Source organism: Sinocyclocheilus grahami, unplaced genomic scaffold (genome assembly GCF_001515645.1).
Source record: "Sinocyclocheilus grahami isolate Dianchi unplaced genomic scaffold, SAMN03320097.WGS_v1.1 scaffold221.1, whole genome shotgun sequence".
Classification (NCBI taxonomy): Eukaryota; Metazoa; Chordata; class Actinopteri; order Cypriniformes; family Cyprinidae; genus Sinocyclocheilus; species Sinocyclocheilus grahami.
This window is the reverse complement of record NW_015505400.1, coordinates 1,030,556-1,044,721: the sequence shown is the minus strand read 5'-3', so window position 1 is coordinate 1,044,721 and position 14,166 is coordinate 1,030,556. Positions and strand designations below refer to the sequence as shown.

The 14,166-nt window shown below is 35.2% G+C and overlaps 1 protein-coding gene across 1 annotated transcript in view; it reads right to left on the bottom strand.

The window, feature by feature from the left end:
* LOC107596591 (protein bicaudal C homolog 1-like) overlaps nt 1-14,166 on the bottom strand; it is an 85,329-nt gene that overhangs the window by 6,870 nt on the left and 64,293 nt on the right. Inside the window, exons 10-18 of the mRNA XM_016287348.1 lie at nt 10,943-11,194; nt 9,297-9,428; nt 6,767-6,986; nt 5,066-5,247; nt 4,776-4,917; nt 3,468-3,621; nt 3,193-3,349; nt 1,938-1,977; nt 95-249 (exon numbers count right to left, since the gene is read on the bottom strand). Coding sequence (XP_016142834.1) covers nt 95-249; nt 1,938-1,977; nt 3,193-3,349; nt 3,468-3,621; nt 4,776-4,917; nt 5,066-5,247; nt 6,767-6,986; nt 9,297-9,428; nt 10,943-11,194 — 1,434 coding nt within the window. The remainder of the gene's footprint in view (nt 1-94; nt 250-1,937; nt 1,978-3,192; nt 3,350-3,467; nt 3,622-4,775; nt 4,918-5,065; nt 5,248-6,766; nt 6,987-9,296; nt 9,429-10,942; nt 11,195-14,166) is intronic.

The window sequence follows — 14,166 nt, the reverse complement described above, 5'->3', positions numbered from 1 at the left end:
GTACACACTGAATGCACCGAATTAACTATAATCAGCATACGGCAATTCATAGAAGACATGTGCTTAGCCTATCTGCTCGAGCGCTTGAGTTTACCTCATATGTAGTTGACATGGTGGGTTTATAAGATACGTGGTTTGCCCTGCGCAACTCCTTAATAGTTTCTGCAGGCATAGACTTTGAGAAGCCCAGACCGCTCCACGTGTTAGTAGGGGTACGGACCTCTGTCACCACTGGCTTCTTTAACATGGCTGAACAGAGAAACACAGATGTATTTAAAAAAAATAAAAAAAAGAGTCAAATAGAGGTCACTTCTTTAAGAATTGTCATATGTCACCCCTAAATAGGAAAAAAATAAAAAGATTAATTACATTTCAAAAATTATTTTACATTATATTTTATTACATATTTATTTTATATTTATATATTACAATTATATAATAATAATATATAACAATAATATTATAAATAATAATAGTAATAATAATATATGTAATATGCAAAATAAGTATATGTGACCCTGGAGCATAAAAGCAGTCTTAAGTCGCTGGGGTATATTTGTAGCAATAGCCAAAAATACATTGTATGGGTCAAAATTATTGATTTTTCTTTCATACCAAAAATCATTAGCATATTAAGTAAAGATCATGTTCCATGAAGATATTTTGTCAATTTCCTACCGTAAATATATCAAAACTTAATTTTTGATTAGTAATATGCATTGCTAAGAACTTAATTTGGACAAATTTAAAGGCGATTTTCTCAATATTTAGATTTTTTTGCACCTTCAGATTCCAGATTTTCAAATAGTTGCATCTCAGCCAAATATTATATATTATAATATTATATATTATAATATAGTCCTATCCTAACAAACCATACATCAATGGAAAGCTTATTTATTCAGCTTTCAGATGATGTATAAATCACAATTTTGAAAAATTGACATTTAAGACTGGTTTTGTGGTCCAGGGTCACATATAATTAATTATTATATTTATCATGCAATATAATTTCACTTTTTATATGTATCTTGTTAATAAAATATATTGTCATTGTATATTATTTTTACCAAAATTCTGAATAAATATTTATTACATTAATTTGATTTTTAAAATATATTTATCTGTTATTTTTTAAATAATTATTTATATATATATAAATAATAATTATATATTTTAATAATATATCATTATTTTTTCCCATTACAGTAATGAGCATAATTGTGTTGTTGTTGTTGGAGGAGGAATTGTGAAGTAAATGTCATGAAAATAATATCACAGCGCAAAATATGTAAATAGTCCTAAAAGAGCTTAATTGAATTAATACACTCACAAAAACTTTTTTTGCTGTCAATTTATGGTGAAACATGACCCGCCTGGTATTCAATAACATGAATGTTATTGGTGGTTTTTGTGAGGTGTAGGAATCAGGGATTATAATTAGTTGATCAAGAATTTGATGCCAAATTCCCCTGCACTGTGCTAAATCGGTCAAAACCCAGAAGTTTTACAATAAAACAGTGTGCCACATTTCCATACAGTTCCAACATAAATCATTAACAAAGAACTATTTACAGTATGCGGGCAAAAAGAGTGTTTTAACAATGGGTAAATTCCTCATTCTCAGGTCCTTAGTTTACATTATGAACGCTGGACACAGGATGTGAGGTGTGGAGAAGCTTTATGAGGCAGAGTATATTTACCGGTAACGTGAAACAGGACTTTAATGACACCCTACTCACTGCCAGACATTCAGCCTATGAAGACACTGTAGTCCTGCTTTGTTCATTGCTGGCACACTAGACTAAACACAACCGGTTTCCAATTCCCCCAACAGCCTACCAGCAGAATTGTTTTTGACAATATAGATGGGTGGGAGACACTCTTTAAGGCTCTGTATATAGCTTTAACTGTGATTTGATTTGTCAAGCACATACCTTTGGTTGCCAATAACTTCTTTTGCTCGTAATCGAACGCCTGTAGAGGTGAACAGAGATAAAGCAAAGAATGTTTAGGCTGTTTGGAGGGATTTAAGAATTATGTCCCTCATTTCTCCTGTCAGCTTGGTTTATAGAGTGAGAAAGGCAAATGGTAAACATTGCCTCATTCTGTCAAAACCATTTAACAGAATGTTACGAACAGAATAGTGACGACCTTCTGTTGTTTCAGAAACATGGCATTGAGATCTCTGAAACCCTCCACCTTCCCCAGCTCCACCTGTATAGATCTGCTACGGGGTTATTTTATATGCTATTTGTGCAGCAGCAGTATGTCTTAAATACTCCCGGCACCGTATCGCCATATGTATTGGCAGTAGCAAGTTCCTGTACTTGCTTGCAGCAGCAGCAATAATCTACAACTACAGCAATAACCAACAGCAGCAGCAATTCAGCAGCAGCGTAGCAGATCTGTTCCGCCAAGACCAAATACATTAACATTGTCATATCCATCACCATGCTAAAATGTTCAGAGAGTTGTCATGTTTGAAATATAATTTATTCCTGGAAACCATGAAACACTACCATTCAAAAGTTTGGGATAAGTAAGAAAGAAAAAAAAATTCACAAGGATGCATTAAATTGATCAAAAGTACAGTAAATATATTTATAATGTTACAAAAGGTCAATTAAATGCTGTACCTTAAAACTTTTTATTCATCGCAGAATCCTGAAAAAAAGTGTCATGGTTTCCCACAAAAAATATTAAGCAGCAAAAACTGTTTTCAGAATTGATAATAATAAGAACCATTATAAATAATTGATCGTGAGTAATTATTAATAATAACTAAGCAGCAAATCAGCATTTTAGAATGACTTCTGAAGGATCATGTGACACTGAAGACTTGAGTAATGATGCTGAAAATTAAGCTTTGCATCACAGGAATAAATTACATTTAAAAAGTTAAAAACATAGAAACCAGTTCTTTTAAATTGTAATACTATTTCACACTATTATTGTTTTTGATCAAATAAATGCAGCCTTGGTGAGCATAAGAGACTTCATTTGAAAAACATTAAGAATTTTAATTATTCCAAACTTTTGACAGGTAGTATATTATTTCAATAAGGGATGTTACTGAAACGCTGAAAGCTAATTGAGATATTGATGGCTGCTCTATTCATTCGATAATTGTCTTTGGAACTAAGGGAAGCACTATGACTGAGTTTATAAGTAACTTTAAGAGTTCACTACCTGCATGCTGGAGAAGGAGGATTGGTGCGGCAGGAAGATTCTGTCTGAATTCTGCTGAGCGGCCCGTTCGGCTGCTCTTTCACTGCCTGGAGCGCGTTTATCAGCCACCGGACTCTCTGAGGCACTGGAGTCAGAGTCTGACAACAGACAGTCTGAACTAGATGGGTAAAAGAGTAGATAAATAGAACAACAAGGTTTAATCACATGCTGCATTAGTGGCTAACTCTAACATCGACTAGTGATTGACTGTTGAGGGATTGTGTGTGTGTTCATACTGTAGGAGGGAGTTCTTGGTGCCCTGAAGCAGCTCCAGGGCTTGCCTCTTTCCTGACGTCGTCTTACAAGATGCCAACATCTGCTTCAGTTCATTGCTGTTTCCCGAGTGAGAGGGGCTTCGAGGCATGCCCACCTCCACGAACGTATCCGATCCTGAAACACACACACGTACACATAAACGAAACAGTGTTATTCTTTCCTCAAGCCCCCATATTGAACGCTTTAGTTGAGTAGTTTGAGATTGTATTCCTGCAGCACTCAGCATCAGAGAATCTAACACGAGATTGAATTGACTTCGCTGAAAGCATCTGAAAGCAAAACCAGACTGACTAAAAGGATGTTAGGCCAACTCAAACAGCTTTAACAATGCTGGAGCATGGAAAACCTTGGCCTTGCATTTCCACAGATGCCCCGTTCAGAGAGCAGGAAGGAATGGTATAATAATTTGGAACTGAGTTTATATTTATCCATAATTAGACTGACCAAAGTCAATAAATTCTCGCTTTCAATCTAGAGAAGGTCGAGGAGTTGTTTCAAGTACTAATCAAACGGTTGACATAATTCAGCGGTGAATGTCACTGGTTGCATTAGGCTGCAATAAAGGAGAGTATAATATATCTTTCAATTAATGTAGCCCTGGAAAGTGGTATGCATGAAATGTTGATTCACACGGCAGACATCGCAGTACAAATTAAGCTTGCTGGCATTTACCAGATAAAATTACTCAATTCTGACATATGTCAGGGATCAGTCTTGCAGAATATGCCATCACACTTGAATGACTGTAAAGGTTATTTTTTTTGCAAAAAAAAAAGAATTGCAGAAAAATTCATAAATAAAATGCGTTTATTTGATCAAAAATACAGTAAAAAAAACAATAATATTGTGAAATATTAGGATTTACATAAGATTTTTAAAACTGATTTGATAAATAGAAAGCTCAAAAGAATATTTATTCTAATTTATTTGAAATATAAATCTTTTTTTAACATTATAAATGTCTTTACTGTCACTTTTATCCATTTGATGTGTGCTTGCTAAATAAATTATTAATAAAAAAAAATTGGTAGTGTGCATATGTATACAAAATCTTGGTAGTGTGTATATGTATCACAATTTAAAATTATTAATATTAATATCTTACAATTAGTTTATTTTTCTGATCCCATTGGAAAAGTTTTATCTTATATTAAGCTTTTTTTTTTACTAAGAAAAAAGAAAATTACTTGTCAAGAAATTGATTTTTGCAGTGCAGAGTAATGCATCTTGTAGTGAGGATATAATGAGGAGCTGTGGATAATGCAGACCTTGGTCTTGGCTGGATTTGCTGGACAGCGGTTCAGAAGGGCAGTGGGGACTGGCTTCCTGTACAGAGTCGCCATGAGCTGCGGTCAGAACTTTATCTGCCAGAGATGCTGCAGACATTCTGCTGTACATGGTCCTGGGCTGCTACACAACACACATGCACACAATATTCTGGTCAAGAGGAAGTCAAAGAAGACTAACCATGAGATATATACACAACATTAGCATAATTATATGACATTTTTAACATAACTGTATATCATCTCATGATGGTGAAAGAATACTTGCTCACTTTGCTACTAAGGGAGCACACAGCGTTACTGCAGTCTGATACTCCGTTGACTTGGGCTTCTATGGGGGCAAGACCAGGCGGAGGGGACGGAGTGTTCTGGGTGTAGCCCGGCACCCCTGACAGCAAGATGCTGGTTAGAGTGGCCTGGGTGGCTGGGTGGATCATCAAGGGCGATGAGAAACCTAAGAAAAAAAATGGTTTAGTTTGAAAGACCTTTTACTATTGTATAATAAAATTCTAACATTAAGTAAACCATAAACACAATTTCAACATAAGACATATCCTGAACACATAAAGAAATAGTTCAGAAATGAAAATCTGCAGCAAAACTACTTACTCTTAGGCTGTCTAAGATGAATGGGAGTTTTTTTCTTAATCAGAACAGTTTTTGAAAAATTCAGCATTACATCACTTGCTTAGCAATGGATCTAACAGCAGTGAATGGGTGCCGTCAGAATTAGAGTCCAAACAGTTGATTTGTTTATTACAAACATGCAGCTTTTCACTTCACAAGATTACTTGTGGATTATTGTGGTGTTTTTATCAGCTGTTTGGACTCTCGTTCTGACGGCACCCATTCACTGCAGAAGATCCATTGGTGAGCAAGTGATGCAATGCTACATTTCTCCAAATCTGTTCAGATGAAGAAACAAACCCATTTACATCTCGGACGGCCTGAGGGTGAGTAAATTTTTAGCAAAATTTCATTTTTGAAAGCACTTACTGTGCAAGAAGTACATCTCATTCAGCTGTTCAGCTAACGTAGTGTTAATTTTGCAAACAGATTTTAACCTAATTTTAGTGATTTGGACTTCTGACTAAATTCTTTTAATTTTAGGCACATTTTAGCAGGGAGACAGAAATAATAATTGATTTAGTCCCCCTACTTTTTTGGGGGGAAAATCTTCACTTTTACTCTTTTTACTCATCTTTGGCTCAAAGAAACAAAATGCAAAACTCATGTAAAACTACAACTTCAGGACCATGCAGAAGTCTAAGCCAACTGGTTTAGTCGGCAGAACAAGCAATAGCATAGTAAGTGGAAGTGGTAATCATGTTATGCTTTGCACCCACTTACATGCCTTTCAGCTAAACAATTTGGGAGTATGTTGCAAATTTTGCAAACAGATTTTAACCTAATTTTAGTGATTTGGACTTCTGACTAAATTCTTTTAATTTTAGGCACATTTTAGCAGGGAGACAGAAATAATAATTGATTTAGTCCCCCTACTTTTTTGGGGGAAAAATCTTCACTTTTACTCTTTTTACTCATCTTTGGCTCAAAGAAACAAAATGCAAAACTCATGTAAAACTACAACTTCAGGACCATGCAGAAGTCTAAGCCAACTGGTTTAGTTGGCAGAACAAGCAATAGCATAGTAAGTGGAAGTGGTAATCATGTTATGCTTTGCACCCACTTACATGCCTTTCAGCTAAACAATTTGGGAGTATGTTGCATAACCTCATTAATATTCACAAGTCCAGCTGACAATAATGTCCCCCTCACTTTTTGTATTGTTCCCACACCCCTGCATTTTAGACTTTTGAATACTGTGAAGTGTTCTCCAGTTTCAGTTCACAAAAAAAAAAAACATTATTTAAGAAACGGAATCAGATTTATTTATTTAATTAAACTCAAGTTGATTAGAAGACTAGATGTACTTTTATAGCCACAGGAAAATAAATGTACTCTTTCCTTACCCAGGCTGGTGAGGCCGAGGCCGGCAGAGGCCAGGATGTCGAGGCCAACAGGGCAGCTGAGAGGCGGAGGTGGAGCAGGGCCAGACAGAGGACTGCTGCTGTTACTGCTGGTGATGCTGCTGGTAGGGACTGATACGCCACTGCTCTCCAAACCCAACAGATAACGCCTGGCTTCATACATGTTCAGAGCATTCCTCTCCACACTCTTCACTATCACTGACTGACAGCCCAGACAAAAGAGAGTTACAGTTTAGAAATCAGCTCCTGTCCACTAGTAGGTGCTATATTTTATTAGTACTGTGTTTGTTCGGTGTCATTCAAAAATAACAACAGCAGAAGTTGCTTCAACAACAACAGAATAATTAGTTCACACCAAAGACTATAACTTTAGCGATAACAATAATGATAAAGTTGTAAAAATCGTTAACAGCGCAGATGGACAATGTTGTTGGAATCAGTTTCAAAGTGATTCCACTCTTCTAGTGTTGGCATAATCAGTATTTTTTTTGCCTTTGTATTGCAGAATGGCACCATTATGAATATAATGTACTTGGTGTTTCCTTTTTTTTATTATTATTATTTTGACCACTTATTGTGGACGTTAAAGGATCTGCAGAGTAGAAGGTGCTACACACAGCAAGAAACTTTACCATACTTTACTTTTATCATTAAGTTATTTTATTGATTGGGAGTTTCTGCTGCTTAGATTCAATAGATGGTCTTTTTTTTCAATAGGAAGTCAATTCTGATTTCAGTATGTTTTAAAGTTACTGTATGTTTTCAGTTAACATCAAATTCTTTTATTTCAAAAGATCAATGAAAATTTAACTTCTCATTATCCCTTTAATTCATGGAATACGAGTTTGAGGTCGTAAAGATCTATTAGTGGTGAACTTGCTGAACTAAAATGAATCTGAGAGTGGAGATTTTCTGTGGCTGTACTTAAATTCTACATGTCCTCGTATTTCCCTCTCAATTGGTAGTTTATACAGTACTTCCTTCTTAGCATATGTGCTGTATATACTAGTCAAGGCTACTACTGTAGCAAACTATTAGCAGAGTGAACGAAGAGAAGCCAGAGGCATCAACACAAATCACTGAAATGGAAAAACAGAGGTTTATACTAAGACTGATAATTTACAGTGCTGCCATTCAGCCTAAAACACAGGATAGGATTTCACTCTTGACCATGACCAAGGACGTGAAGCGTTCCCAGTTTCCACATCCTGCTAGTAAGCCACCCGCAAATCCTATACGTTCCATACATTACTTTTACAAGACTAGGCGTCTTAATTTTAAGCCTCTGAAAGAACTAGGCCTTAATGCTTGATCTGAGGATTCAAGGTGTCTTACATGGTGCCATCAAAAATCTGGAGACTTAATCCACACTTAAAAATGTACGAATGCACTTATATTACACTACTACTGGGGTCAGTAAAATTTTGTAATGTTTTTGAAAGTCTCTTATGCTCACCAAAGCTGCATTTATATGATCAGAAATATAGTAAAAATAGTAATATTGTGAAACATAACAACTTAAACATTTTTTCTATATGAATATATTTTAAAATGTAATTTATTGTGTAATGTAATTCCATTACTCTAGTCTTCAGTGTCACGTGATCCTTCAGAAATCATTCTGATCATTTCGTATTATCATCAGTGTTGAATATGCTACTTCATAGTTCTGTGGAAACTGTGATACAAGATTCTTTGATGAATAGAAAGTTCAAAAGCAGCAATTATTTGAAATATATACAAGCAACATTTTCAAAAATATATGTACACTGTAAAAATGATTGTGATTTTAATGATAAAAGACTAAAATGCTATGATAAAAACCTGTACATTTGTTAATAATAAGTTTCCTTTATCTGGTGAATAACTATTTAACTGTAATAGATCTAACCGTACATTTAATAGAATTTTACAGTAAAATACTGTTACATTCACAGTTTTTGGAAGAGAAAAAGAACAGATATCATTTAATTTACAGTGAAAACCATAAATTGACATTACAATGTTTCTCCTGCATGACACTTCACATTTGATTTTTTTTTTTAAATAACTATATTTCTTAGTTTTTTCTTATCAGTAAGTTACATTATGTTTTATGTTACATCTATCTATCTATCTATCTATCTATCTATCTATCTATCTATCTATCTATCTATCTATCTATCTATCTATCTATCTATCTATCTATCTATATATATATTCATTCAAACACACACACACACATTTAAGATTGTTATAAATGTTACATATTTTTTGTAAAGGTCTGGCAACCACAGCTGCCGTTAGTTTACCGTGAATTTCACCTTGAACTTCAGGAGAACTGACTTCATGCATCCACTAAAAATCCCTTTGCAAAAATGGCTCAAAAAACAGAAAGTAAGTTCTGAGAAAAGCTCAGAGTGTGACATCCAAAAGTATCCACCACCATATGCGATAAATGTTGCATATGTACTGTAAGGTTGGGTTTAGGTCATGTACATATCTTTGAGTTTGTGGCTGTGAGTGTGCAAACCTTGCTAGGTTGCTTGGGTTTGGGTTTGACACTAATGAACACATCAAGCTGTTCCGTTAGGGAAGTAATGCACTGCGGTTCCACCTCGATGTCCTCTTTGATATCAAACATCAGCACCAGTGGCAGGCAGCCCTGCAGAAAGCACAAGGAAGAAAGCGAGAGAAAGAAATAAACAAAGTTTTTCTACACCGTTGTAAATCATTCATACAGTCGAACTTTTAAGTGTTTCAAGGACTCTGTTGGCCTCGGTCCTAAAGCAGCAAAGCTACAGTTATTCAGCAGTGATCCATCACCTACTTCTCATGTTGAAAAGAAAAACAGCAGCAGGTACTCCAGGCGTAAGGCTTTCATTTTACTGGGCCTTGACCTTCTTTTTCCTCTCCCGACACAGCTAACTCAGCAGGCAGTGAAGAAACTGCTACAAATGCTGGAAAAGTTCTAGAGCCTATTTGTGTGGTGGGAAGCCTGCTATGACAGTCATAATTGTGAATGCTAAAAATGTCCTTAATGGATCTAAATTGAGCCAAAAAACTGTGAATAAATTATTTTTGAGTGCTGTGTCTTCCCTCGGCCTCCAGCTGAGTGTTTAAATCAGGACTTGCGGGGACAGACGGGCTGATATCTGTCTCCAGAGAGGACCGCAGTGTGGTGGAGGGCTAATTATTTTGCTTTCAGAGCGAGGAAATGCTCTCCACTTGTGCGCTCCTCAAAAGAATCGTGTTTTTCTTCTGGTGCCCCTGCCTTTGTCAGTTTAATATTCTTCTGTGTTGGTTGGAGACCATTAATTTGAAAAGGACCACCACATAATGAGACAAACCAGAGTTGCTATTTGTAATGGCTTGAGGGAAGATGAGATGAGATTAGATGAGAGTAGAGAGAAACTAAAGCTTCATGCAATGCTGGCCTCATGCAAAATTCAGCTTGACAACATTCGTAATAAATTCTAAAGTGTTCTGGGTTGTTGCTAAGCTTTACGTTGCGATTAGGTAGTTAGGTGGCTATTTACTGGAAAAAAAAACAAAACAAAACATTTTTAACAGTAATTTTCATTTCATAAAAAAAAGAACCCCCCCCCAAAAAATCAACTTTAATAATCAACACTCAAATAAAAACAAAAAAGTTGTATATATATATATATTACATTGTTTACAAGCTGTATGTTAATTTGATCAATGATTTTGGCCCTGTACATTTGTTTTGTTAGAAACCGAAAATTTTAATTTTTGGCCAAATATTTTTGGTTGCAAAAATTTCAGTGCATTGCTATCAATTCTCATAAAAAAATGTCAAATTATCTGATATTTTAAGATATTTATTGACCTTCACACAAAGTCATGAGGGTCTGCAGGGGTCCTCTCTATGATATCATTCCTATTTTTTTTTTTTTAAATTGATAAATCAGGATAAACAAAATAAGCATTATGTCATTGACCCTATTACTGGAAAACAAGAGTAGAACAGTAAAAAGAAAATGAGTCACTGCGCTGCAAGTGTGGAATTTTTTCACCCATTTTTTGCCCAACAAGTCTGAATGCTTAGAAAAAATCGTACACTGTTCCTCAACAAGGTGCATGATTTGGGGCATCATTCATGTCAGTAGCACAAACGCTGTCAGATGAGAAATAAAGAACAAAAAAATCTCTCACCATCAGGTACTGGCGAGCCAGACACACAGAGTCAATGGTTCCCTGCACGTAGACGGTGGATTTCTTCTGCGGGCAGTTTGGGTCTGGGAAGTGGACCTGCGCTCCTGTGCGCTGCATGATGTGCTTGATGTTGCTGCCATTGCGGCCCATCATGAAGAGGTGGTGCTGGGGCGCGATGTCAAGCTGTGTGCTGACTGTGATGGCGCTGGCCAGGCTGCCCACGAGATGCTCCAGTAACACTGCTGTGCCCCTCTGCAACGAAGCCAGGGTTGGAAATTAACGGGGACATAGGGCAAAAATGCCACCGAAATTAACAAAGCTGAATCCAAATCAAGGTATTTCAAGGTAAGGGGGAAAAAGGCCCTCCACAATTAAGCTTAATCTATTACAACTGTCACAATTAAAATGTGAAAATGAATAAAAAGTGTTGACTGCAGCATTTTGTGTAAGTGTTTTGTATGGAAGCCCCTTTCTGCCATGGGATAAAACAATTAAAAAAGATATTCCGATATTTTTTATTCTTGCAATTGCAAGTTTATATCTCCCAATTTGGACTTTCTCTGAATTGTGAGTTTACATCTCGGAATTCAGATTTTTCTTATAATTGTGAGTCTACATCTCACACTCTATGTGTCACAATTTTGAGTTTACATAACGCAATTCTGACTTTTTTTTTAGAATTGCAATTGCAAGTTTATAGACTATTATGGAAGCTTGTTTCCACCACTGAATAAAAAATAAAATAGTAATTCCGACTTTTCACAATTCAGAATTTCTTCTTGCAATTGCAAGTTTACATCTCAGAAACATCTCAGTTATAATGTCAGAATTGTGCGGTATAATCTCGCAATTGTAAGAAAATATCAGAATTGTGAGCTTTTTTTTTTTTTTGATCAGAATTTGACTTTATAACTTGCAATTCTGACTTTATTTCTTGCAATTGCGAGTTTATATCCTGCAATTCTGACTTTATAACTCGCAATTGCGAGAACTGCGAGATGATTAAAAGTTGCAATTATTCATTCGTTTTTTTACATTTTATTTATTTTTCTCAGAATTGCGAGATATAAATGCGCAAATGTGAGTTTATAAGTTGAAATTGTCAGATGCAACGTTGCCATTCTGAGAAAAAAAAAGTCATATTGTAAGATGTTATCATTTATTGTAAATTTTAAAAGATGTTAACTCACAATTGCAAGTTTGTAACTTAAAATTGCAAAGATATAAACTCACAATTATGAGATGACAAGTGAATTTGTGAGATGTCAGCTCATAATTGCGAGAAAGAAAGTGACTTTTGAGATAAAAGGTTACAATGACCTTTAAAAAAAAAAAAATTGTATCCAGTGGCGGAAACAAGCTTCCATAGTTTTGTTTTTATGCTATTAAGATGTTAAGGTTTGATTTTATAATACATAATGCCATGTCAGATGCAGCTTCTGTGCCCAGTTTGCAGTGTAAAGATGGCTTTTGTTGATCAAATTTGATTGGTAACAGTCTATAGTTTTCTTATTGATGGAAGTAATTGTAATAGTAAAGTATTTGACATAAAAGACAACACATATACATTTAAAAGGGTAATTATAAAAATTGCCCTTACAAGGTAAAAAAGGTAAAAAAAAAAATAAAAAAAAAAGAAAGAATAGTTTTTCACACTAATGGAGCATATTTTAGTAAACAAGAACCTCTTTATGTTCTTGCTTTTCCATCTGGCATATACAAACCTGAGAATGACCTAGATTGGGGAGTTTCTTTCAGCACGCCATAAAACTAGGGGAAGAGAGGAAAGGCAAAGGGGCTCTTTTGGGGTTCCTTTCTGGCCGTGTTCGTAGGCGGTTTTGGCACGGAACTCCTCACTCCAGCTCTTAACACATACCAGGCATAGCCAGCAGCCCACAGGACAACTAAAGCCCCATACCCTTCCTCAAGACCAGAGATGGAAGAAGATTCTCCTTGGGAAGAATAGCAGGCTCTTCCCACACTAGACCCTCAGTCTAAAGTGTTGCCGGCAGACACCACAGACACACAGAGATCAAAGGTTGTGTAGGTGTGTGCTGGAGGATTTACTGTGATCTTTTCTGGAGCTAATGAGGATGTTCCCTTTAGGAGATGAAAATGCTTTGCAAACATATTACCCCATAGGAATATTCCTTTTAAAATCCAAGGTTTCTGCAGGTTTTATGGAGGTACATTTTATACTTTTAAGACAAAGTCAATATGTTCTCTCAATGTAAATGAGCTGCACACAATGAGCTGCGTTAGCAATACTTCAAAATTTCAAAATACAACTTTGTGCTGATCTCTTTAATTATGCAATTAAAAATTAATGGAGAAATAATGGAATAACTGATTTAATTGATCAAAATGAAGCGAGTTTATGATAAAAAAAAAAACAAATATCCACAAATGGACTTTACAGATATTTGTTCTTGTTTAAAAACAAACAAACACATACAATTTTGACTTCATATCTTAATTTTGCATCTAAAGTAAATGTATCTTAATTTAAGGACGTTTAGATATTTGTACTGGAAAACAAGACAAAAATACAGAGGAAGATATACATTTTTAGCAATGCATGCAACATTTTATGCCCTTTTTAAACCCTTTTTTAAGTCTTATTTTGTGGAACCTTGAAATGAGACTTTTAGGTCCTCAGAAACCCTTATATTTTTCACATAGAAATCAATCTGCTACTCAGATTTTCGTCCTGAGAAAAAACTCTAGTAATCTCACACGTATCCCAACGTATCCCAAATAAGATATCTCAACGTCACACACTGTGCCCAATAGTCTTATTCTATGACAACTATCTTTAGTCTGTTGTTTCTAGTTTTAGTCATTTTAAGAGCACTATCTGAAACAAATTAAAATTCTTTTTTTGATTGAATTATTTTCTGACAAAACAAGCAACAACAAAAACTTTACACAGTATCAATAATCAACACTTTCACATATGTGATCCTGGAGTACAGTCTTAAGTCGCTGGAGTATATTTGTAGCAATAGCCAAAAATACATTGTATGGGTCAAAATGATTGATTTTTCTTTTATGCCAAAATCATTAGGATATTAAGTAAAGATCAAGTTCCATGAAGATATTTAGTAAATTTCCTACTGTAAATATATTAAAACTTAATTTTTGATTAGTAATAGGCATCGCTAAGAACTTCATTTGGACAACTTTAAAGGCGATTTTCTCAATATTTAGATTTTTTTGCACCC